This window comes from Vigna radiata, chromosome 5, assembly GCF_000741045.1.
Source record: "Vigna radiata var. radiata cultivar VC1973A chromosome 5, Vradiata_ver6, whole genome shotgun sequence".
Classification (NCBI taxonomy): Eukaryota; Viridiplantae; Streptophyta; class Magnoliopsida; order Fabales; family Fabaceae; genus Vigna; species Vigna radiata.
Genome location: NC_028355.1, coordinates 17,854,363 through 17,872,046, shown reverse-complemented (window position 1 = coordinate 17,872,046; position 17,684 = coordinate 17,854,363). Strand labels below are relative to the sequence as shown.

Here is a 17,684-nt window from a genome sequence, read left to right as displayed (position 1 = left end):
ATAGGGATAGCCTCCATAGGATTGTATCACAAAGAATGTTATCCTCATATTTCCTAATGAATAATACAACATCAACTTGTTTGTCCATCTTTAACTCCCCTTCCTCCTCATTTAACCATTGTAGTTTATAAGGTCTAGGATGAGGTTTAGTGTCTAAGTTCATTTTTGTCACTAACCTCACACTTACCACATTATTGCAACTCCCTCCATATATGATCAGTGAATACACCTTTCTTCAGATAATACTCCTAGAATGGAAAATATTTTCTCTTTGACTTCCCTCATCTTTCCTTACAATTCCTCCTAGCATCCTCATAACAATAAACAATCCTATAATTTCATTTTCATTCATACAATCTTATTTATTGGATGATTTAGAATTGAAAGTTTCACTAGTGTAGTCATCATTCTCTTAAGAAACATTGTTTTCTTAGTGGAACATTTTGAAGTTACGTTTCATTTATCCAAAAACACTTAAAAAAATTATCTCACTGCCATTAACCTTATTTAGTTCATCATGATGCTCAACGTAATGTTTTTGAAAGACAACATTGGAACTATTAGAAGAAACACCACCATCTTTCTTATTCATCTCCTCCTAACTTAAATAATTAATATTAGAAGAACTTTTCTTCACACCTTTTTTTTAAGTTGTTACTCTATCTTAATGATTAAATGAAGCACTTCTTCCATTTCCACATAATGATGTAACTCCACCACACCTTTAATGTCAACATTTAACCCTCCATTACACAAAAAGAGCCATAGTTATTCTTTTTTTTTTCAATCACATTAGCTCTAATTAACGTGAAGGAACAAAGCCTCTCCTCATAGCTTTTTCTTCCATATCCATCAAAGTATCCACCTCAAGTTCTTCATATCTTGTTCCATCTCTTTAGACTTTATCCACAAAATCAAAGCATAATTAGAAAATCCCATTGCAACATCCATCCTTCTCTTTTTTTCACTATAATCATGATAGGAAAATAATTGTTCAATCTTCTTCTCCTAATCCAAGCAAGCATTTATGTCACTTTTCCATTGAAAGGTATAAATGGTAAATTTCACCCCTTCAATTTTGTCATCTCTATGATCCCTTCCATTATCTTTTCTTCTTGTTTTGTGTCTCCTATTTTCATCTGGATTACTTTCATTAATATTCGCTTGATTCTCTAATTGCTCAATTCTTCCAAAAAGTTATTTATTATTCTATATCATCACTCTTCACATCTGAGCAATCATAACATCAATCAATAAATTTTGAGTTCCATCAAGTTGAGAACTTCCGTCATCACTTGTTCTTGTCACACTTCAAGATAATTTGTCAAGGAAAGTAATGGACCTCACCACTCTACTCACCTGCTTACACTTCAAAAATGGTTTCCCTCGTGTTCGTTTTTTTCTATAATGCAACACTTGTCCACTCATTTTTAACTTAAGTTTCTTACAAGAACCAAATAATCTATAATGCAAAATTATTTTTAAATGTGACCCAAGGCTTAGAAAATAATATAGCACCAACAAAAATAGAAGAAACAAAAAACAGATTTACTGTAATAAACAAGTAAAACAAAACACAACTGATAAGGTAGGAAGACAAGACACAACTTGTATCACACGAACCAAAACAAAAAACACAAATTAACACAAGAATATAAAGACATTTAACTAAGCAAACTTTATATTTTTTTGATATATATAATAACAATAGAACTTTCAAAACTTATCGCAAGCAACAATCTCTTTTTTTTGGGTGGTGCTCCCTTCACCATCCCAACTGCTCATGCACCTCCTAACTATTTTCATTTATTCCAAAAATAATGTACATCTTCCCATTATTTTCTTTTATTACAAAAATACCCTACACTTCCCCACTAACCTCAACAATATTTCTCTTTCTCTCTCTACATTAATGGAGCATTTACATGAATTCTCTCTCCATTTACATGATTTCTCTCTCTGCATTAATGGAACATTTACACGGCTCAAATTTCAACTTGTTTAAGAGAAAACTTCAATATAAACCCTAAAAGGAGCAGAAGAAGAAGAAGAATTAAGAAACAAGAGGAAATATTCAATCTTATCTTTGCTGCTCAATATTTTTTTTTTCTTCAAATTATTTAATAAATGGTAAAATTTTGTTCAAAATTTATAGAAAAATGTTTATATATATGTGTTTTTTTTTTACATTTAATATCTATAATTTTTAACATTATATTATATTTTAACTTACCGACATGTTTAACTAAAATAACTTGAATAAACTATTTAATTTATTAGATAAATAATATAAAAATATTATTAAATATTTGTTAAAGATTTGGAATTTATTTAGTTCTTTCGTCATTATAAAGTTAATATATAATAACATATGATTATTATTTACTGTTAATATTATTATGTTTATTATTTTGTATTTGCATCTAACTTTGAAGTTTATAAGATGAAAGTGGTAGAACTGATTTTGCAATATATCACAAGTTCAAATCCGAGTCATGTGAATGCTCTATTAATGTAGAAAGTGAAAAACAAAGATTGTTGAAGATAATGTGGAGGTGTAGAGTATTTTTGGAATAAAAAAAATAATAAAGATGTGTAGAGTATTTTTGAAATAAAAAAAATAATGAGGATGTGTAGAGTATTTTTGGAATAAAAGAATATAATAGGAAGATGCAAGAGTATTTAGGATGGTGGAGGAAGCAACACCTTTTTTTTTTGCTTTTTTATTTTTTCTTATATCGGTTGCTTTTTTATATTTTTTTTTTGTCGCAAGCAAAATTTGTCCCACATCTAGAGGCGCACACAAAAAAGGTGTTACTTACATGCATTGTTGCTAAGAATAAGAATAAAACGTCCAATTGTTAGAATAAAAGATCTGGAAACTTAGTTGTGTGTGTGTTTATTTGTAAAAAATATATAAATAATTTAGAAATAAATGGAATAGACAATAGTTCTAAGTTATCATTTCAAGTGAGAAACTCCTTTATTAGGTTTTTTTTTTCTTGAACTATTTGATCTTCTCAAGAATTTCCTGATTGATGTGTCTATTTTTAAGAGTTGTCAAACTTAATTATTTGTTGAACTTACCTTTATGTATGAAATGAGTACGAATAGTCAATATTGTGTTTATGTATATTTCTAACTTTCTAAAAAAAAGTTACTAACTTTATCACAACCGATTGTTTCAATTATAATCTATTGGTTGAAAATAATATTTTACTCAATTCTTATTTCTTAGATATGTTTCTTTTGAACACGTGCTTTAGTTTATTATTGCATGAACTTTTATGTAATGTTATTACAATTATTATTCCACTATTTAAAAATTGTTATTTATTATTTTTTTGAGTTAAACAAAATTTTGATTCTATAAAATTTTACACATTTGTTATTATTTTTTGTCATCGATAATTTTCAATAGTTGAAGATGTTAAAAATGAGCTAAAAGAACACAAAACTTTTAAACGAAAGAATTATAGGAATATTAGTAAGGAAAAATAAATAAAAAACTAAAAGAGTAGAAAATAGAAAAAGAAAATGAACATTAATTTATTTTTTATTTTCAAAAACATATTTATTTAACACTTCTTGAGGGGTCGTTGTGGAACTGAACTGACTGCATGGTTCTATTTTCAAAAACCTCGATGGCATTTCCGATATTTCACTAAAATTTATTTTACTTTCTATTTTCTCGTGAATAGGCGGTGTGCATAAATCCTATCGCCCATGCCTCGTGCAACCTCTGGAACCTTATGGAATCTTCGTTACCTTCGGGTCAACAAGTTCAATCCTAGCCGTTCCTACAGCAGCGCACGTTTTCAAAAAGGTCAGCCCCATTTTCTAATTGTACACCTCGAGCAGGTAATAGTAGCCCCATGCAAAGGATTTTCCATCAAGTGGACCTTAGTAAGCCACGTGTCGAGCCAAATCAGTGTTGGAGTGTTTTCATGCTATTTACCATTTCCATTAGTTATTATTTTCAGTATTTTTTCAATCTAAAAACCCTTACTCGCCTAACCAAAAGAAACCCTACTTCTCGTGCGTCTCTCGCGGGTTTTGAAACAAAATATAAACACGTAGAAATCGAATTTGTCGGTGAATTTAATTTCAAAATTTGGGATTCCATTGGGGGTTTTAAATCGCCTGGGTCGGATTCAAACCCTAATTCATGTTTCGTGATCGTGATCGCCGAGTTTTGGGGAGGAATCGACTGTGTCGTGCTGTGTTGTTGGTTTAGGTATGTGTGTTATTTCGTTATGATTTTACAGTTAATATGTTTGGTATGTTTTTGTATTTTTTTATTTTTTTATAATGCAATTAGTCCAGTGCATGGTGGGAATGGTTATCGTGATATTAGTTTTTGCGTTGTTTGAGAGATTTTTTGTGATTTTTCATGTGGTTGTTGTCACAGATCTGAAAAAGCGCACAGTCATGTATGATGGAATGTGAACATTGTAGAGTCTCGGTCTGTTCTGCTTATTGTACATGGAAGATAGAGAGGAGAGCACCCATGGTACTGCAATTCCCAAAAAATCGAGATCTTTGGATCTGAAGAGTTTGTATAAACCAAAACTGAGAAAAGAGAGTCCAGAGAAGGGCTTAAAGAGGAAAGGGAGTCATCCTGGGGGCGTTTATGAGAATACGAACAAGAAAAAGAAGACCAGAAAAGAAGTGTCTCTAAGTAGCTTAGAGAATGCTGATGCTGGCAAGAAGAAGGTTGTCGATGAAGAATTTCAGAAAGGGCATGCTTCTGGCAGGCAGGAATTGTGCGAACAAAAGTTGGAGCCAAAGCAGGGATCAGGTATCAATACTTTGCTGAATAAAGGCTCGCTATGTTTTGATGAAAATGTTTACATTCCAAAGCGAAGGAGGGATTTTGTGGGGAGAAGGAAAATTGAAGTTGGCTTGGCTCCGAAGTTGGCTGGAGAGTCCAGTGATACAGGTGACCATGGTGATCAGATACTTAAGTTAAGTAGTGATGATTTGGACAGGGGGATTGAATCGTCAAAGATCAAACACAAACGAGATTTTGATGAGTTTAAGGGAACTAAGAGTAAATCTGCTGTAAAGAGTGGTGATTCCTCCTCAAAGAAGTCACTGAAGAAGGACAGAAAACTAAAGGCATTTGCTCCAGATAGAAATAGGGTTGCAACGGAGGTTAAGCCCCGTATTGATAGTAGTAAAACATCTGATTACAAGAAAAAGGCTGTGGCTCCGGATAGGGGCAGGGTTGCCAAGGAGGCTCGACCTGTGATTGATGATAGTAAAACATCTGACTACAAGCAAAAGTCTTTGGCTCCAGATAGAAATAAAGTTGCCAAAGAGGTTAAGCCTCTGATTGATGCTAATAAAATATCTGATTATATGCGGGAAGATGAGGAGGAGAATCTTGAAGAGAATGCAGCAAGGATGCTGTCTTCACGATTTGATCCAAATTATGCCGGATTTTGTTCAAGTAGTAAGCCCTCTACATTGCCATCATCAAATGGGTTGTCCTTTTTGATCTCTTCTAGTCGGAATATTGATAGTTGTGCGTCTAAGTCTCATTCAGGCTCAGAATCAGCATCAGTTGATACTGCTGGCAGAGTCTTGAGACCGAGGAAACAATACAACGAAAAAGGTCGTTCCCGCAAGAGGCGGCACTTTTATGAAATTTCATTAGGTGACTTAGATAAACATTGGATACTGAACCAGAGAATTAAGGTGTTTTGGCCTTTGGACCAAATTTGGTATCATGGTCTTGTCGATGATTATAACAAAGAAACAAAGTGTCATCATGTCAAATATGATGATCGAGAAGAAGAATGGATTAATCTCGAAACGGAGAGGTTCAAACTCCTGCTACTTCCAAGTGAAGTTCCTGGAAAAGCAGGGAAAAAAAGAGCAGTAAGGAAAAATAAAAGCTCTGGCCAGCAAAAGGGAAGCCTGTCCAGCAAAGAAAGGCAAATAAGAGATGTTATTACTGAGAATAATAGCTGTGTTGAAAGCTGTATGGACACAGAGCCTATAATCTCTTGGTTGGCTCGATCTTCCCATCGGTTTAAATCTTCTGCCTTTAACGGGGTTAAGAGAAAGAAAAATCCTATTACACTTCCAAGTACAGCCTCATCATTATGCAACGAAGCTGTAAAAACAGGGAGGCCCTTAGTTGAGAGTTCCCCGAGGGATGGGAAAAACAGCTTTTCCAGAGATTCTTTATCAGAAGATAAATTAGATGATAACTTTGGGGGTAAGTCTCCATTGCAAAGCTTCAATTGCCCTAAAGATGACAAACGACCTATTGTCTATTTTAGAAGGCGGTTTCGGAAGCCAACCCCAATGTTACCTCATATTTCTCTAAATAAACATGTTAACACAACTGCATCTTGTTCCATTTCTTTCGATCCTGAGGCTGATGGGCCTATGGATGTAAAAGGGTCCAATGCTGGGAGGGGTGAGATGGAGGGACCATTGTGTTACACACATAATGGGGGGGTTTTAAAAATTTTTTTGGAAACTGGTTCAGCAACATTCAAGTTTGGCTTAAAGTATCCAACACAATCTGTGTTGAATGGCTCGTTCAAATTAGAGAATTTGTGGTTGTTCCGTGCTATTCTGTTACTTCAGTATGGTACAGTTATGAGCCTGTGGCCAAGAGTTCATTTGGAGATGCTTTTTGTTGACAATGTGGCTGGACTGAGGTTTCTCTTATTTGAAGGCTGCTTGATGATGGCTGCAGCCTTTGTCTTTTGTGTCCTTCGGTTATTTCATCAACCTGCTGAACAGGGGAAGTATATTGACGTGCAGTTGCCTGCTACATCGATCCGATTCAGGTTTTCTAGTGTTTATGGTATAAGGAAGCCTCTTGTGTTCACTTTTTACAATTTCTCCAGAGTGAAGAATTCAAAATGGTTGTATTTAGATTCAAAACTTCAGAGACATTGCTTACTCGGTAAGCAGCTCCATCTCTCTGAATGCACATATGATAACATCCAGGCACTTCAAAATCAATCTAGTGACTATCCAATTACGTCCATCAGAGGGAACCCCTTAGTCAAGGTACTTTCTCCAACTTCGTTATGTTTGCTGATTGGTAATTCCGTGTCCTTCACCTCATTTCAAGGTTATGTGTACTATATTTAATATTGTATACTGCCAAAACCCCCAGTCACTGCTATTTGAGTTTGGTTATTTTGCATGAACAGGTCATGCAGAAGAGGATTAGGCCAGGGATTAACATTATGGGTGTTTCCAGAGAGTTTTCTCAGGCTGATACCAGTGAATATTCTGACTCTGGCAAGAGGAAGATTCCTCCATTTTCACTTTCTTTTGCTGCTGCACCTACATTTTTTATTAGTTTACATCTGAAGTTGCTGATGGAAAAGTCAGTAGCTCATATTAGCTTTTGTGATCATGCACTGGTAGATGATGAGGAAGACTTTGGTCCGATGACAGATGACTGCTCTAGCATCGATGATTGCTCTAACCGTAATGCAGAATTTAATGTGAAGAAAAATATGATTACTTTGTCAAAGGATGCGGTGCCTGATGGATTGACTTGTGCCAAATCAGATTTATTAATTAGTCCATCTAATTGCAGTGATCAACTTCTCTCCCAAAATTACGAGAATATTGATCGTAGTGCCGATGGAACTTCCATGTTGGATTGTTCTGAGAGGCGTCGCAATGTTCAGTTATCAGACTGGCAAACATGTCACTTTGACCATTCTTTTCCTACAAATTCTTTATCTGATAAGATTAAAGCCAATGATGATTCTCATTCTTTCCTGTGCGATTTGAGTGTACAAATACCTTCTGTTGATCAATTTGAGAAACCTTGTGATGGTGATTTGCGTGATGCTCAACACTCTTCTGATTTTTCCTGGAATGCAAATGGAGGTGTCAGTCTCAGCCCCAACCCAACAGCTCCCAGAAGTTCTTGGCACCGGAACAGGAATAATTCCTCATCTTTTGGATTCCAGTCTCATGGGTGGTCTGATGTGAAGGGTGATTCTCTTCACAATGGTTTAAGCAGTGGACCTAAGAAACCAAGGACACAAGTACATTATTCAGTGCCTATTTCTGGGTATGATTACAATTCAAGGCACAGAAGCCATTATCAGAGACAGAGAGGGTTGCCTCACAAGCGAATTAGAAAGGCTAACGAGAAGAAATCATTGGATGTTGCTAGGAGTCCTGAAAAGAATCTGGAGGCCTTATCGTGTGGGGCTAATGTGTTGATTACCCTTGGTGATAAGGGGTGGAGAGAATCCGGTGCTCGAGTTGTACTAGAATTGTTTGATCACAACGAGTGGAAACTTTCTGTAAAACTTGCAGGCATTACAAGGTATTCTTACAAAGCACATCAGTTTCTGCAGACTGGATCAACAAATCGTTACACTCATGCTATGATGTGGAAAGGAGGGAAGGATTGGATCTTAGAATTTCCTGATCGGAGTCAGTGGGCTGTTTTCAAGGAGATGCACGAGGAATGCTACAACCAGAACATCCGTGCTGCTTCAGTTAAAAATATACCTATTCCTGGTGTTGTCTTGATAGAAGAAAATTATGATAATGAAGCTGAAGCTACTTTTGTTCGTGGCTCTAAATATTTTCGACAAGTTGAAACAGATGTAGAGATGGCTCTGAATCCATTGCATGTATTGTATGATTTGGATAGTGAAGATGAGCAGTGGATTTTGACTATTCAAAATTCTGAGAAAGATAATGGTTTCATGGATGGGATCTCCAATGAGATGTTTGAGAAAACAATGGACATGTTTGAGAAGGCTGCATATGCTCAGCAGCGTGATCATTTTACTCCAACTGAAATAGAGGAACTGACTGTTGATGTTGGGCCCTTCTGTGTAACCAAAATCATTTATGAATATTGGCAGCAGAAAAGGCAGAAGAAGGGAATGGCGTTAATACGACATTTTCAGGTACTGTCTAAATGATATATGTAATTTATGATATTATCATTCTATTTTAGGATTGTTACTCACCCTGGTACTGATTAATTACATTTTGAATGATACACTAGCGTTACGCATGAATAGGATGGGGGATATAGAAGTTAAAGGGAAGGGATTTTAATATGTGCGGCAGTGGATTATTTTTTTCTTTTTTTCCCTAATTGTACCTATCAGCAAGCTGAAGGCCTGCCGAATGTAATGCTAGGTGTTTTTAGTTGTTACTAAATCACTTGTTATTCGTTGGTTTGTTTAGGATGATGGTTGACGTGAGCACTTTTTATTGCTTGAATTTCTCTATGTGGAAACCATTCGTGCCTCTAGTCTATATTTCTGCCTATTGATTGAGCAATTGATTATCTTAAAGTATGGTGGTGTTAAGCAATTTACCTTTTGTTTCATTTCGAGATTGTCTGTTTCTTTTGAACACCTGATATTTGGGCACGTTATCAAGGTTGGAAATTTACCTCTATTTTTTTATGCTCTATTCAGCCACCTCTATGGGAAAGATATCAACATGAATTGAGGGAGTGGGAAGTTGCCGTGACGAAGAATAATATTCCCATTTCTAATGGGTGCTTGGACAAGGGTGTGGCTTTGGAGAAGCCAGCTATGTTTGCTTTCTGTTTGAAACCAAGAGGTTTGGAAGTACCAAACAAAGGATCAAAACATCGATCACAAAAGAAAATTTCGGTCTCAGGCCATTCAAACAATGTTCTGTATGAACAGGATGGATTCCATCCTTACGGTGAGTATTTCATTCATGAGATGATTAACATTTTGAACAAGTTATGTACTTCTCCTTACATCTGTTTGGTGTGTCCTCAGGACGAAGATTCAATGGGTTGGCATATGGTGATGAAAAGTTTGCATTCCCAGGGCATAATTATGATTCGGTGGATGATTCCCCATTGCCCCAAATCTCTCCGATATTCTCACCCCGAGACGTTGGCAGCATGGGATATTATTCTATAAACAACCGTTATGATAGAAATCATATACCCAAATATAACAGATACAAGTCAAGGAAATTTGGATCATTTGGGTTTCATAATGATTCCTATAATCAGAGAATTTCATCTTCAGGGAAGAGAAATGGGGATGCTAGGTGGAATGTGGGCTACTATGACTTGGCAGGCCACAGGCAGTACCTGTTGGATGGACCTCATAGACATGGGATCGATCAAACTGATGGTCCAGATCTCTATGAACTTAGAGTGCGTGATGCCTCGGGAGCTGCTCAGCATGCAGTTAACATAGCTAGAATGAAGAGAGAGAGAGCTCAGAGATTGCTTTACAGAGCGGATCTTGCAATTCACAAGGCTGTGGTTGCTCTTGTGACCGCTGAAGCAATGAAAGCTTCTGAAGATTCCAATGGTGATGGGTAGATAAAACAAGAATGTCTGACTCTGATAACTTCATGGATCCCTCCAGTTTGCAATTGAGCTGCACAGGGGCCGGCAGCAAGTAGACTCAGCAGTGAGTTTACCAGACAAAGCCATTGGTTCGACTTTGTTAATGGCTGTGGCCTATTATCATTATACTGAACTTCAAGCCGTGAGAGCTGAAATCAATGGGATGGAGTGGATTTTGTTACTTCAAAGTGCAACTCTTTTGCACGGTTTGCGGGCACCTTCCCCAGCTATGCCTAGTTCAGTAGTGTTGTTGCGCTGATCTTCGTGGTATGGATCTATGGAATTTTGGCTGCCTATATTTTGTACAGAATTTTTTCCCCATGACCTCAGTTTCAAATGTTAAATATGAAAATAGAAATCGGCCAAATAATACAACACCACCTTCAATGGAATTGCAGTCCTATTTATGTCATAACTAGACACATAATTCGCCAGATAGCTGGTGGTTATGAAAATAGTAACGCAATTGCCCTTTTTTTTCAGCACAAGGATCATCGAAAGAAATTTGTCTTGCAGCAAAACCAGCTTATATTTCATTTTTAAGCCCTGAGAAGGGTCCTGTAAATCTGCAACCCTCTTTCTCGTATATGGCTAGTCTTTTATCTTGGTTGGGTATATCAAATGTGTCGACGGAAAGAACTTTATTGCACGGATTAGGATCCTGTTGAAATTTAACCATAACATATCTGAATCATAAAATTTGATTTGGTATATAAATGAGTATGAACACGTACCAATGGATGCTAGTTGCAACAGCACCCAATGCAGCTTATGAAATGCTGAAGATCCGATTCCAACGGTAGAATTACCTGATACTGATTCAATGTCTGGCTTACACTGATAGTTAAAATCTTCGGCTTGAAATGAATGTGACCATTGTTTTTGGGTTAGAAGCAACCATTTGGTCCAAAGCTTCGCCTAGTCTGTGTAGCAAGTGTAGATAATTACTTTCTGCACCCTTTTACTCTTAGACCTCTAAACTTTTTTGGGATTGAGGTATAATAATAAAAAAATAGTACAAAATTTTTAATTTTATAAATGTAGATAGTAAGTGATTATTGAAAGTTAATATGTAATTAATTCTAAAAATTAAAATTTTATAATGATTTTAAACACATAAAATACGTGTTTAATTCTGTTAATCACTGAGAACTTAAAATAAAATAAAATAAAAAACTAGTTTTCATTGATATTTTTTCTTATAGGAAAATAAAATACTATATTAGAACAACTATTTATTCTTTTTATCTAATGCTTATTCAGCCCTTTTTGATGTACATCTCTTGCTATTTTTGTTTCTACTGCAGCCTTGGCATTACTGTTGCATATTGAGCCTCAATGAATTTGGTCATGAATAGCAAAAGTACCCCGCTGAGGAAGTTGAAGCTAAACTGCGATGGCTGTCTTCATGATACAACATAGTTGGACAGTTGAATGTAGATGAGAATGCTCCGTATAATATTAGAACTTGTTTCACCAAAATGCTATTAGTTTTAAACTCATTTATTCAAGTATGAATTATGATAACTTGCTATACTGTCTAATACAAAATAAAATTTAGAAAACTAGCTCATATTTACCAAAATTCCTTCGCCATGGATAGAGGTAGTTGCATACTAGACACTGTTTATTTTGGATTTTAGATTTGGACATGTCAATTTTTTTCCTTAAAAATAATATGTTTAAAAATAAATCAATCTTTAAAGAAAATAAAAAATAAAAAACCGATCATAACTAAACTTCTATGGATTTTTTTTTCTTGAATAAATAATTAGTTTCAAATTCTGGAATAAAATTTAAGAACCGAACTTGATAAAATAAGTCATCTTTCTTTTTTTTAATGTTACATATTTATAATTAATTAAGACTAGCAAACATGCATGGGTATATTTATTGAAAATAATTTTGCAATTTCATTATATTGTTATCATATGTTTTAATTGTTCTTATATATATAGTTATGTTTATGTTACAAAGATTTTCACAAACATTTCAAATGTTCTAAGCTTTTAATTTTATGAATATTTATCTTTTTTTGATAGTATGGATCCTTTTATAGTGAAACATGAGTAAGTTTAAAAAATACATTCCAACACCAGCCAAGTGTATCAGAAGATAATTAATATTTTAATAATTAATGTATTTTGTATAATGTTTATAGGTTATCTGAACCACATAGGTCATATGGTTTAATTATATACTAATCTTGAGTAATCATAATTAATTATAGATCTTTTAGTTTAACTTGTATATTAATGTGATTAATAGTTTAATTGGAATGACCTCGTTCTAGTAAGGTAGGTGTGAGCCAAGTATATGTTAATCTAGTAGATAAACATGTATTTAGTTAGGTTGTAATGATGATATATCATTTCAAATGAGATGAAAAGGTGAAAAGTTTTTAAATTACACATAAAACAAAGAGACACAAAAAAGATGAAGGGTCATGACCCTTAGCGTTAAGATATGAAGAGGTCTAATGGTTGAGGGAAGGTGAAAGGTCATAAGTTATTGAGCATCGAGTTTATGAGAATTTGCTTTGTTGTTGATATCTTATGAGAGAAGTTTATCACGTGAGAGCCAACTAGTGACATGTATGTCACATAGTAGGTTGAACATAGATTATGGGGAGGAGTTAGAGAGTTATAGTAGTCGAACTTTGAAGGTTTTAACAGCCTTCTAACTTTATCATTAGGCTTCATAATTTAGTTTATTTTCTTTCTTTATTTATTTATAGTTTAGTGTGTGTCCACTTGTGTATCAAACTTAATTTTGCTTGAAGAGTTTGGCACAAGAGAATTTAAGGTAAACTTTGGTTAGGAAAGATTTGGTTATTTAGTAATACTTTGTGATTCATCTCATTTCTTGAAAGTGAACTTTAACTCATTTTGTCTCTTCAAGTCTCTTAAGGAATTTCTTTTTGAAATACAAGTTTTGTTTGCATATAACATCTGAAAAGCTAAGCATGTCTAAATCTCCTTCCTATACCAACTTTGAAGTGATTTTAGTGAAGATGCCTGACTAAATTTGTACAATTTGGTCCAAAAGCTAAAATCACTTAAACTTTGGAGGAAGCAAGAGACGATCTTAAAAGAAAAGGAGAAAATTAAAAAAGATGTGTGTCTTTCCATCCTTGAAAAAGAGCTAAGAATAATTAAACAAACAAGAAGAGAAAATTCAAGAAAAATTGACAAATATGGATCAATCAAGAAAAAATTCCAAAACTCAGACACAACTTACGCACTGTGAAGAATAGTAGAATTCTTAATTAATACTATCAAATTCCTCCACCTAAAGTGAATAGAAGGAAGTGTGAAAAAAAACATGTATCAAGAAAAGTTAGGATAGATTTTCATCGTTTTTATAAAAAATAAAATTTTGAGACATATTGAAAAATGAAAGTTGAACAACTTTTTAGATGCCATCAAGTAAACTAATTTAAAATAAATTAAAAAATATTGATTTAATATGTTAAATTTATCTATTAATACATTTAATTTTATGGTTTGTTGAACTTGCTTTTCAACTATGGGTGAAATCATCAATGATCTCTACTCTCAAATTCTTACGTATATATAAATAGTATTTTGCAATCAAATAGACCGGTAGATTTAAAACAATAGTTTACTTTATATTTGGGTTTAAAAAATGACACTATGAGTTGACATAGGAGAAATTTATATTATATAATTACAAATTCAACTTTACACATCAATTTTATAATATAAATAAATATAAAAAAAATATTATAATTCCACTAATAATTAAGTAATAAAAATAAAATCTACATTATATATGATTTTCTTTATTTTTAATTAATATAAGATCTCCGTTAACTTATCTCAGTTGAAGAAAAAGCTATTCCAAAAGAACAATGATACTTAGATAATATTTTTTTGACATCATTATCATCTACGTATCATTTTGTAATTGGTTCAAAATTATTCCACAATTAATAATAATAATCATGAATACCACTATAATCCAATCACATAATGACACATAAATAATATTCAAATGTTATAAAAAACATGTTGTCTTGAATTCCATGCTTAAAGGAGAATGTTTGCGAAAGGGTTTAATTCTTTGGATAAATGATGAGATGACATCAGCAATGTCATGAAAAGTTATGGTGCAGCTGTTTTTGCAATTATTTTATGTTCCTCTAACCTCAAATTTTTTATATTTGATTCGTGTTTCTCTATTGAACAGATGATTTTGACAAAAGTGGGTTCAATTAGAAGTAAGAAATCATTGTTTTTAGACAAATTTTTGTTTGATGGCATTTTCTTTGCATATGCTGTATCCATGATTGAAACGTTACATTATGCCATTAAAACAACATAATGAAGAAAAGGACCAATTCCAAATCCAATTCATTATTCATTTCAGAGATAAGTAAAGTTTAAAAAACTTTCAATTGAATTTTTCTTATTAATTACAATAATATGACTGTTTGATTTTATAATTTTAAGCAAAATATTACGGACTTTGATGATATATAATAAAAATAAATTTAAAAATATAAATTATCTTTATAAAAAAACATCATTTTATTTTATTAATAAAATATTAAAATAAAAATCAAATGAAACATGTGGAGACACAAAATGATGATGTTTGGTAAAGATAATTAGAATTTTAGAGCTTCATTTTTTCTTATTGTTATATGAAACTATAAAATTAAATAGTTACATAATCATAATTATGGTAGAAAATCAATTAAAAAATATAAAATTTTTAGACACTTAATATATTTTTAAACAGAGACTCAAATAAAAATATTTAATACAGACACATAGATAATAACAATGGAAAATAACATTCACATCATCCCAATTAACAGAAAAATCAAACTATATATATTCAATTAAAACCATATAAATCTTAAGTACTCTTTAATAAAATTTAATTAAAAATAACAAAATTTATCAAATATTTAAAACTCAAAGAAAAAATTAGACACAATAAGAAACAATATTTCAAAATATAATTAATTAGAGTCATTGTGAACATAACAATTTGTTATAAACTTATCATTATCAGAGTGTGATATACCAATTCCTATTTAAAGTTTAAAATAAAGGGAAAAAAATATAAATGTAAGTTTTAAAATAATTTAAATAAAGGAAAAAAATGTAATTATTAAAAATATAAGTGTGTCTTTGTAATAAATATTCAACACAACAAATAAGTACTTGTTTGTGTCTGTGATTTTAAGAGTTAAGAAATTCTATCAATATATTATTATCTGTCATGCTCTTGACTCACTTATTTAATGAAATTAAAAGATTCAGGTTTTCTTTCTTAAGATATAAAAATAAAATAAAAATTTAAGGCAAAATTTATATAATAAACAAGACAATATATATATGTTGTGAATTCACAATTTTTTTCAATATCTCTTTCTTTTTTTAACTTTTTATATGAATTTTATATCTCCCAAACATTAATAGAGAAAATTAAATTTATAACTTGTCTCACATTTACTTCCAATTTTTACCAGACCAAGGAATTCCTTTTATTTAGGAGCTTTTGAAGATATTAACTATTTTTATCTTAATTTGCAACTTTTATGAAAAGTGGATGAATAGAAACTCTAGGGTAATCTAGCAGAGTAGGAGATTAACTATCTGAATTTTTTTAATACGATTATGGCCATTTTAAGTGGTTAATCTTTCATTTTGACCATATCATATGCTCATAATCTTAATTCTTTTATTCCTCACCTTCCTAGAGTGCACATTATTATCACTACTCAGTGAAAGCAAAAAGGGCTATCTATAATAATTGACACCAGAGAAATTTCATGGTTCCAATAAAAATATCATAATTTAGCACGGTTATACTTTTATAATTAGTTTTTTTTTATTGAAATTATCTTTTCTATTTTTTTTTTGTTTTGAATTCATTTAGACCTTGTTCATTGGAGTCGATTTGGAAAGAGTAATCGAGAGGATTTGAAGATAAATTTTTTTTGTTATTTATTTGAATAGATTTGAAGATAAGTGAGGGTGTATTTAGAAGTAAAAATTTTTAATATGTCAGATAAATTAAATCTTACACTAATTCTCACAAACTTTACTTCCAAATCCATTCTCGTTTACCTCCAAATTCACTCAAATAAAACAAACAAAAAAAATTGCCTTCAAATCCTCTCAAATCCATTCAATTACTCTCTCTCAAATCCACTCAAGTGAACAAGATCTTAATTATATCTTAGTAGTATTCTTGACCTATGTTGAATATACGGAGAAACTATTATGTGGGTTTAATCTCTAGAGATAAAAGATAAATATAAAATAATGATAATATATCCAACACTTCCTCTCAAACTAGTATATATAAATCGTATGTACCAAACTTATTACTAATATAATCTATGAAGATTCAATGAATATATTTATTTTTGTACTCAGGTGATATTAAATTGTTAATAATTTGTAAGACAGCATAGAAAACGAAATACCAATCCAGAAGATATATTTATAGTAATAATTGACTTTTTTTTCTATTTATATTTAAGTCAAGATGTCCTTGTATCTTTTTAAAAAAGTTCAATGTGATCGTTTTTTTTTTTCATTTTAACATATTTTATCTTTGGGATTAAACAATAAGATATAAAAAATAATAGTAAGTAAGGTGTCAGTTTATTATCTTATAAATAACGTCAACACTTCTATATCATAAAGAATCTATTGAGTCTTTTTAAAAAAACAGTAAAAAAACAATAAAGAAAACATTGAATTATTACTATAACTAAAAATGCTACTAAATATTTAATTATTAATTCAAAATATAATTGTAATAAAACTTATGAAAAATGTATATTTATTGTATGATAAAATATATGATACGATCTAAGTAATTGAGCTCGATAAACTAGAAAAAGGAAGTAATATAAAGATTTGATATGGTGAATGTGGCTACAATTATTAATCCATTTTAGCCAAGAAACCCTAATCATGTTAATAAATAAAGAATCTTAGTTACACATTATATCATATAAATAATTATTTTTTAGTTATCTTTGACATGTATGAGATAATAAAAACTATAAAAAGGGAGAACATTTATACTGTTAGTAATGGTGTACGTCATGGCATCATTTCTTGGATAATAATTATTTAGCAAGTAAATCAAGGTGTAGCTATTTGTCAAACTATAATCATATGAAATCTTCATATCTAAATGGGAAAGGTTAACTCATTTATTAACTAATAATGGAAAGTTAATTTTTCTTCTTGTTTTTTTTTTACTATATAGACATAATTATGTAATTGAAAACAATTGAGAATTTCTTCCTCTTTCTAGAAAA

At 31.9% G+C, this 17,684-nt stretch overlaps 1 protein-coding gene across 3 annotated transcripts; it reads left to right on the top strand.

The window, feature by feature from the left end:
• Positions 1–3,976: 3,976 nt before the first annotated feature.
• LOC106761981 lies at positions 3,977–11,909 on the top strand. 3 transcript variants are annotated; one of them, XR_002667826.1, is made up of 6 exons: positions 3,977–4,237; positions 4,412–7,038; positions 7,185–8,921; positions 9,444–9,699; positions 9,780–10,633; positions 11,674–11,909. XR_002667826.1 is itself a non-coding variant. In XM_014645632.2 (5 exons), the coding sequence occupies exons 2-5, from the start codon at positions 4,486–4,488 to the stop codon at positions 10,337–10,339; spliced, it is 5,106 nt and encodes a 1,701-aa protein (XP_014501118.1). In that variant the 5' UTR covers positions 3,977–4,237; positions 4,412–4,485; the 3' UTR covers positions 10,340–10,718. The 3 variants fall into 3 exon arrangements, 1 of the variants encoding a protein (XP_014501118.1); XR_002667827.1 differs by lacking the exon at positions 11,674–11,909 and adding an exon at positions 10,850–11,326; XM_014645632.2 differs by lacking the exon at positions 11,674–11,909 and having other exon boundaries at positions 9,780–10,718.
• The last annotated feature ends 5,775 nt before the right edge of the window (positions 11,910–17,684 follow it).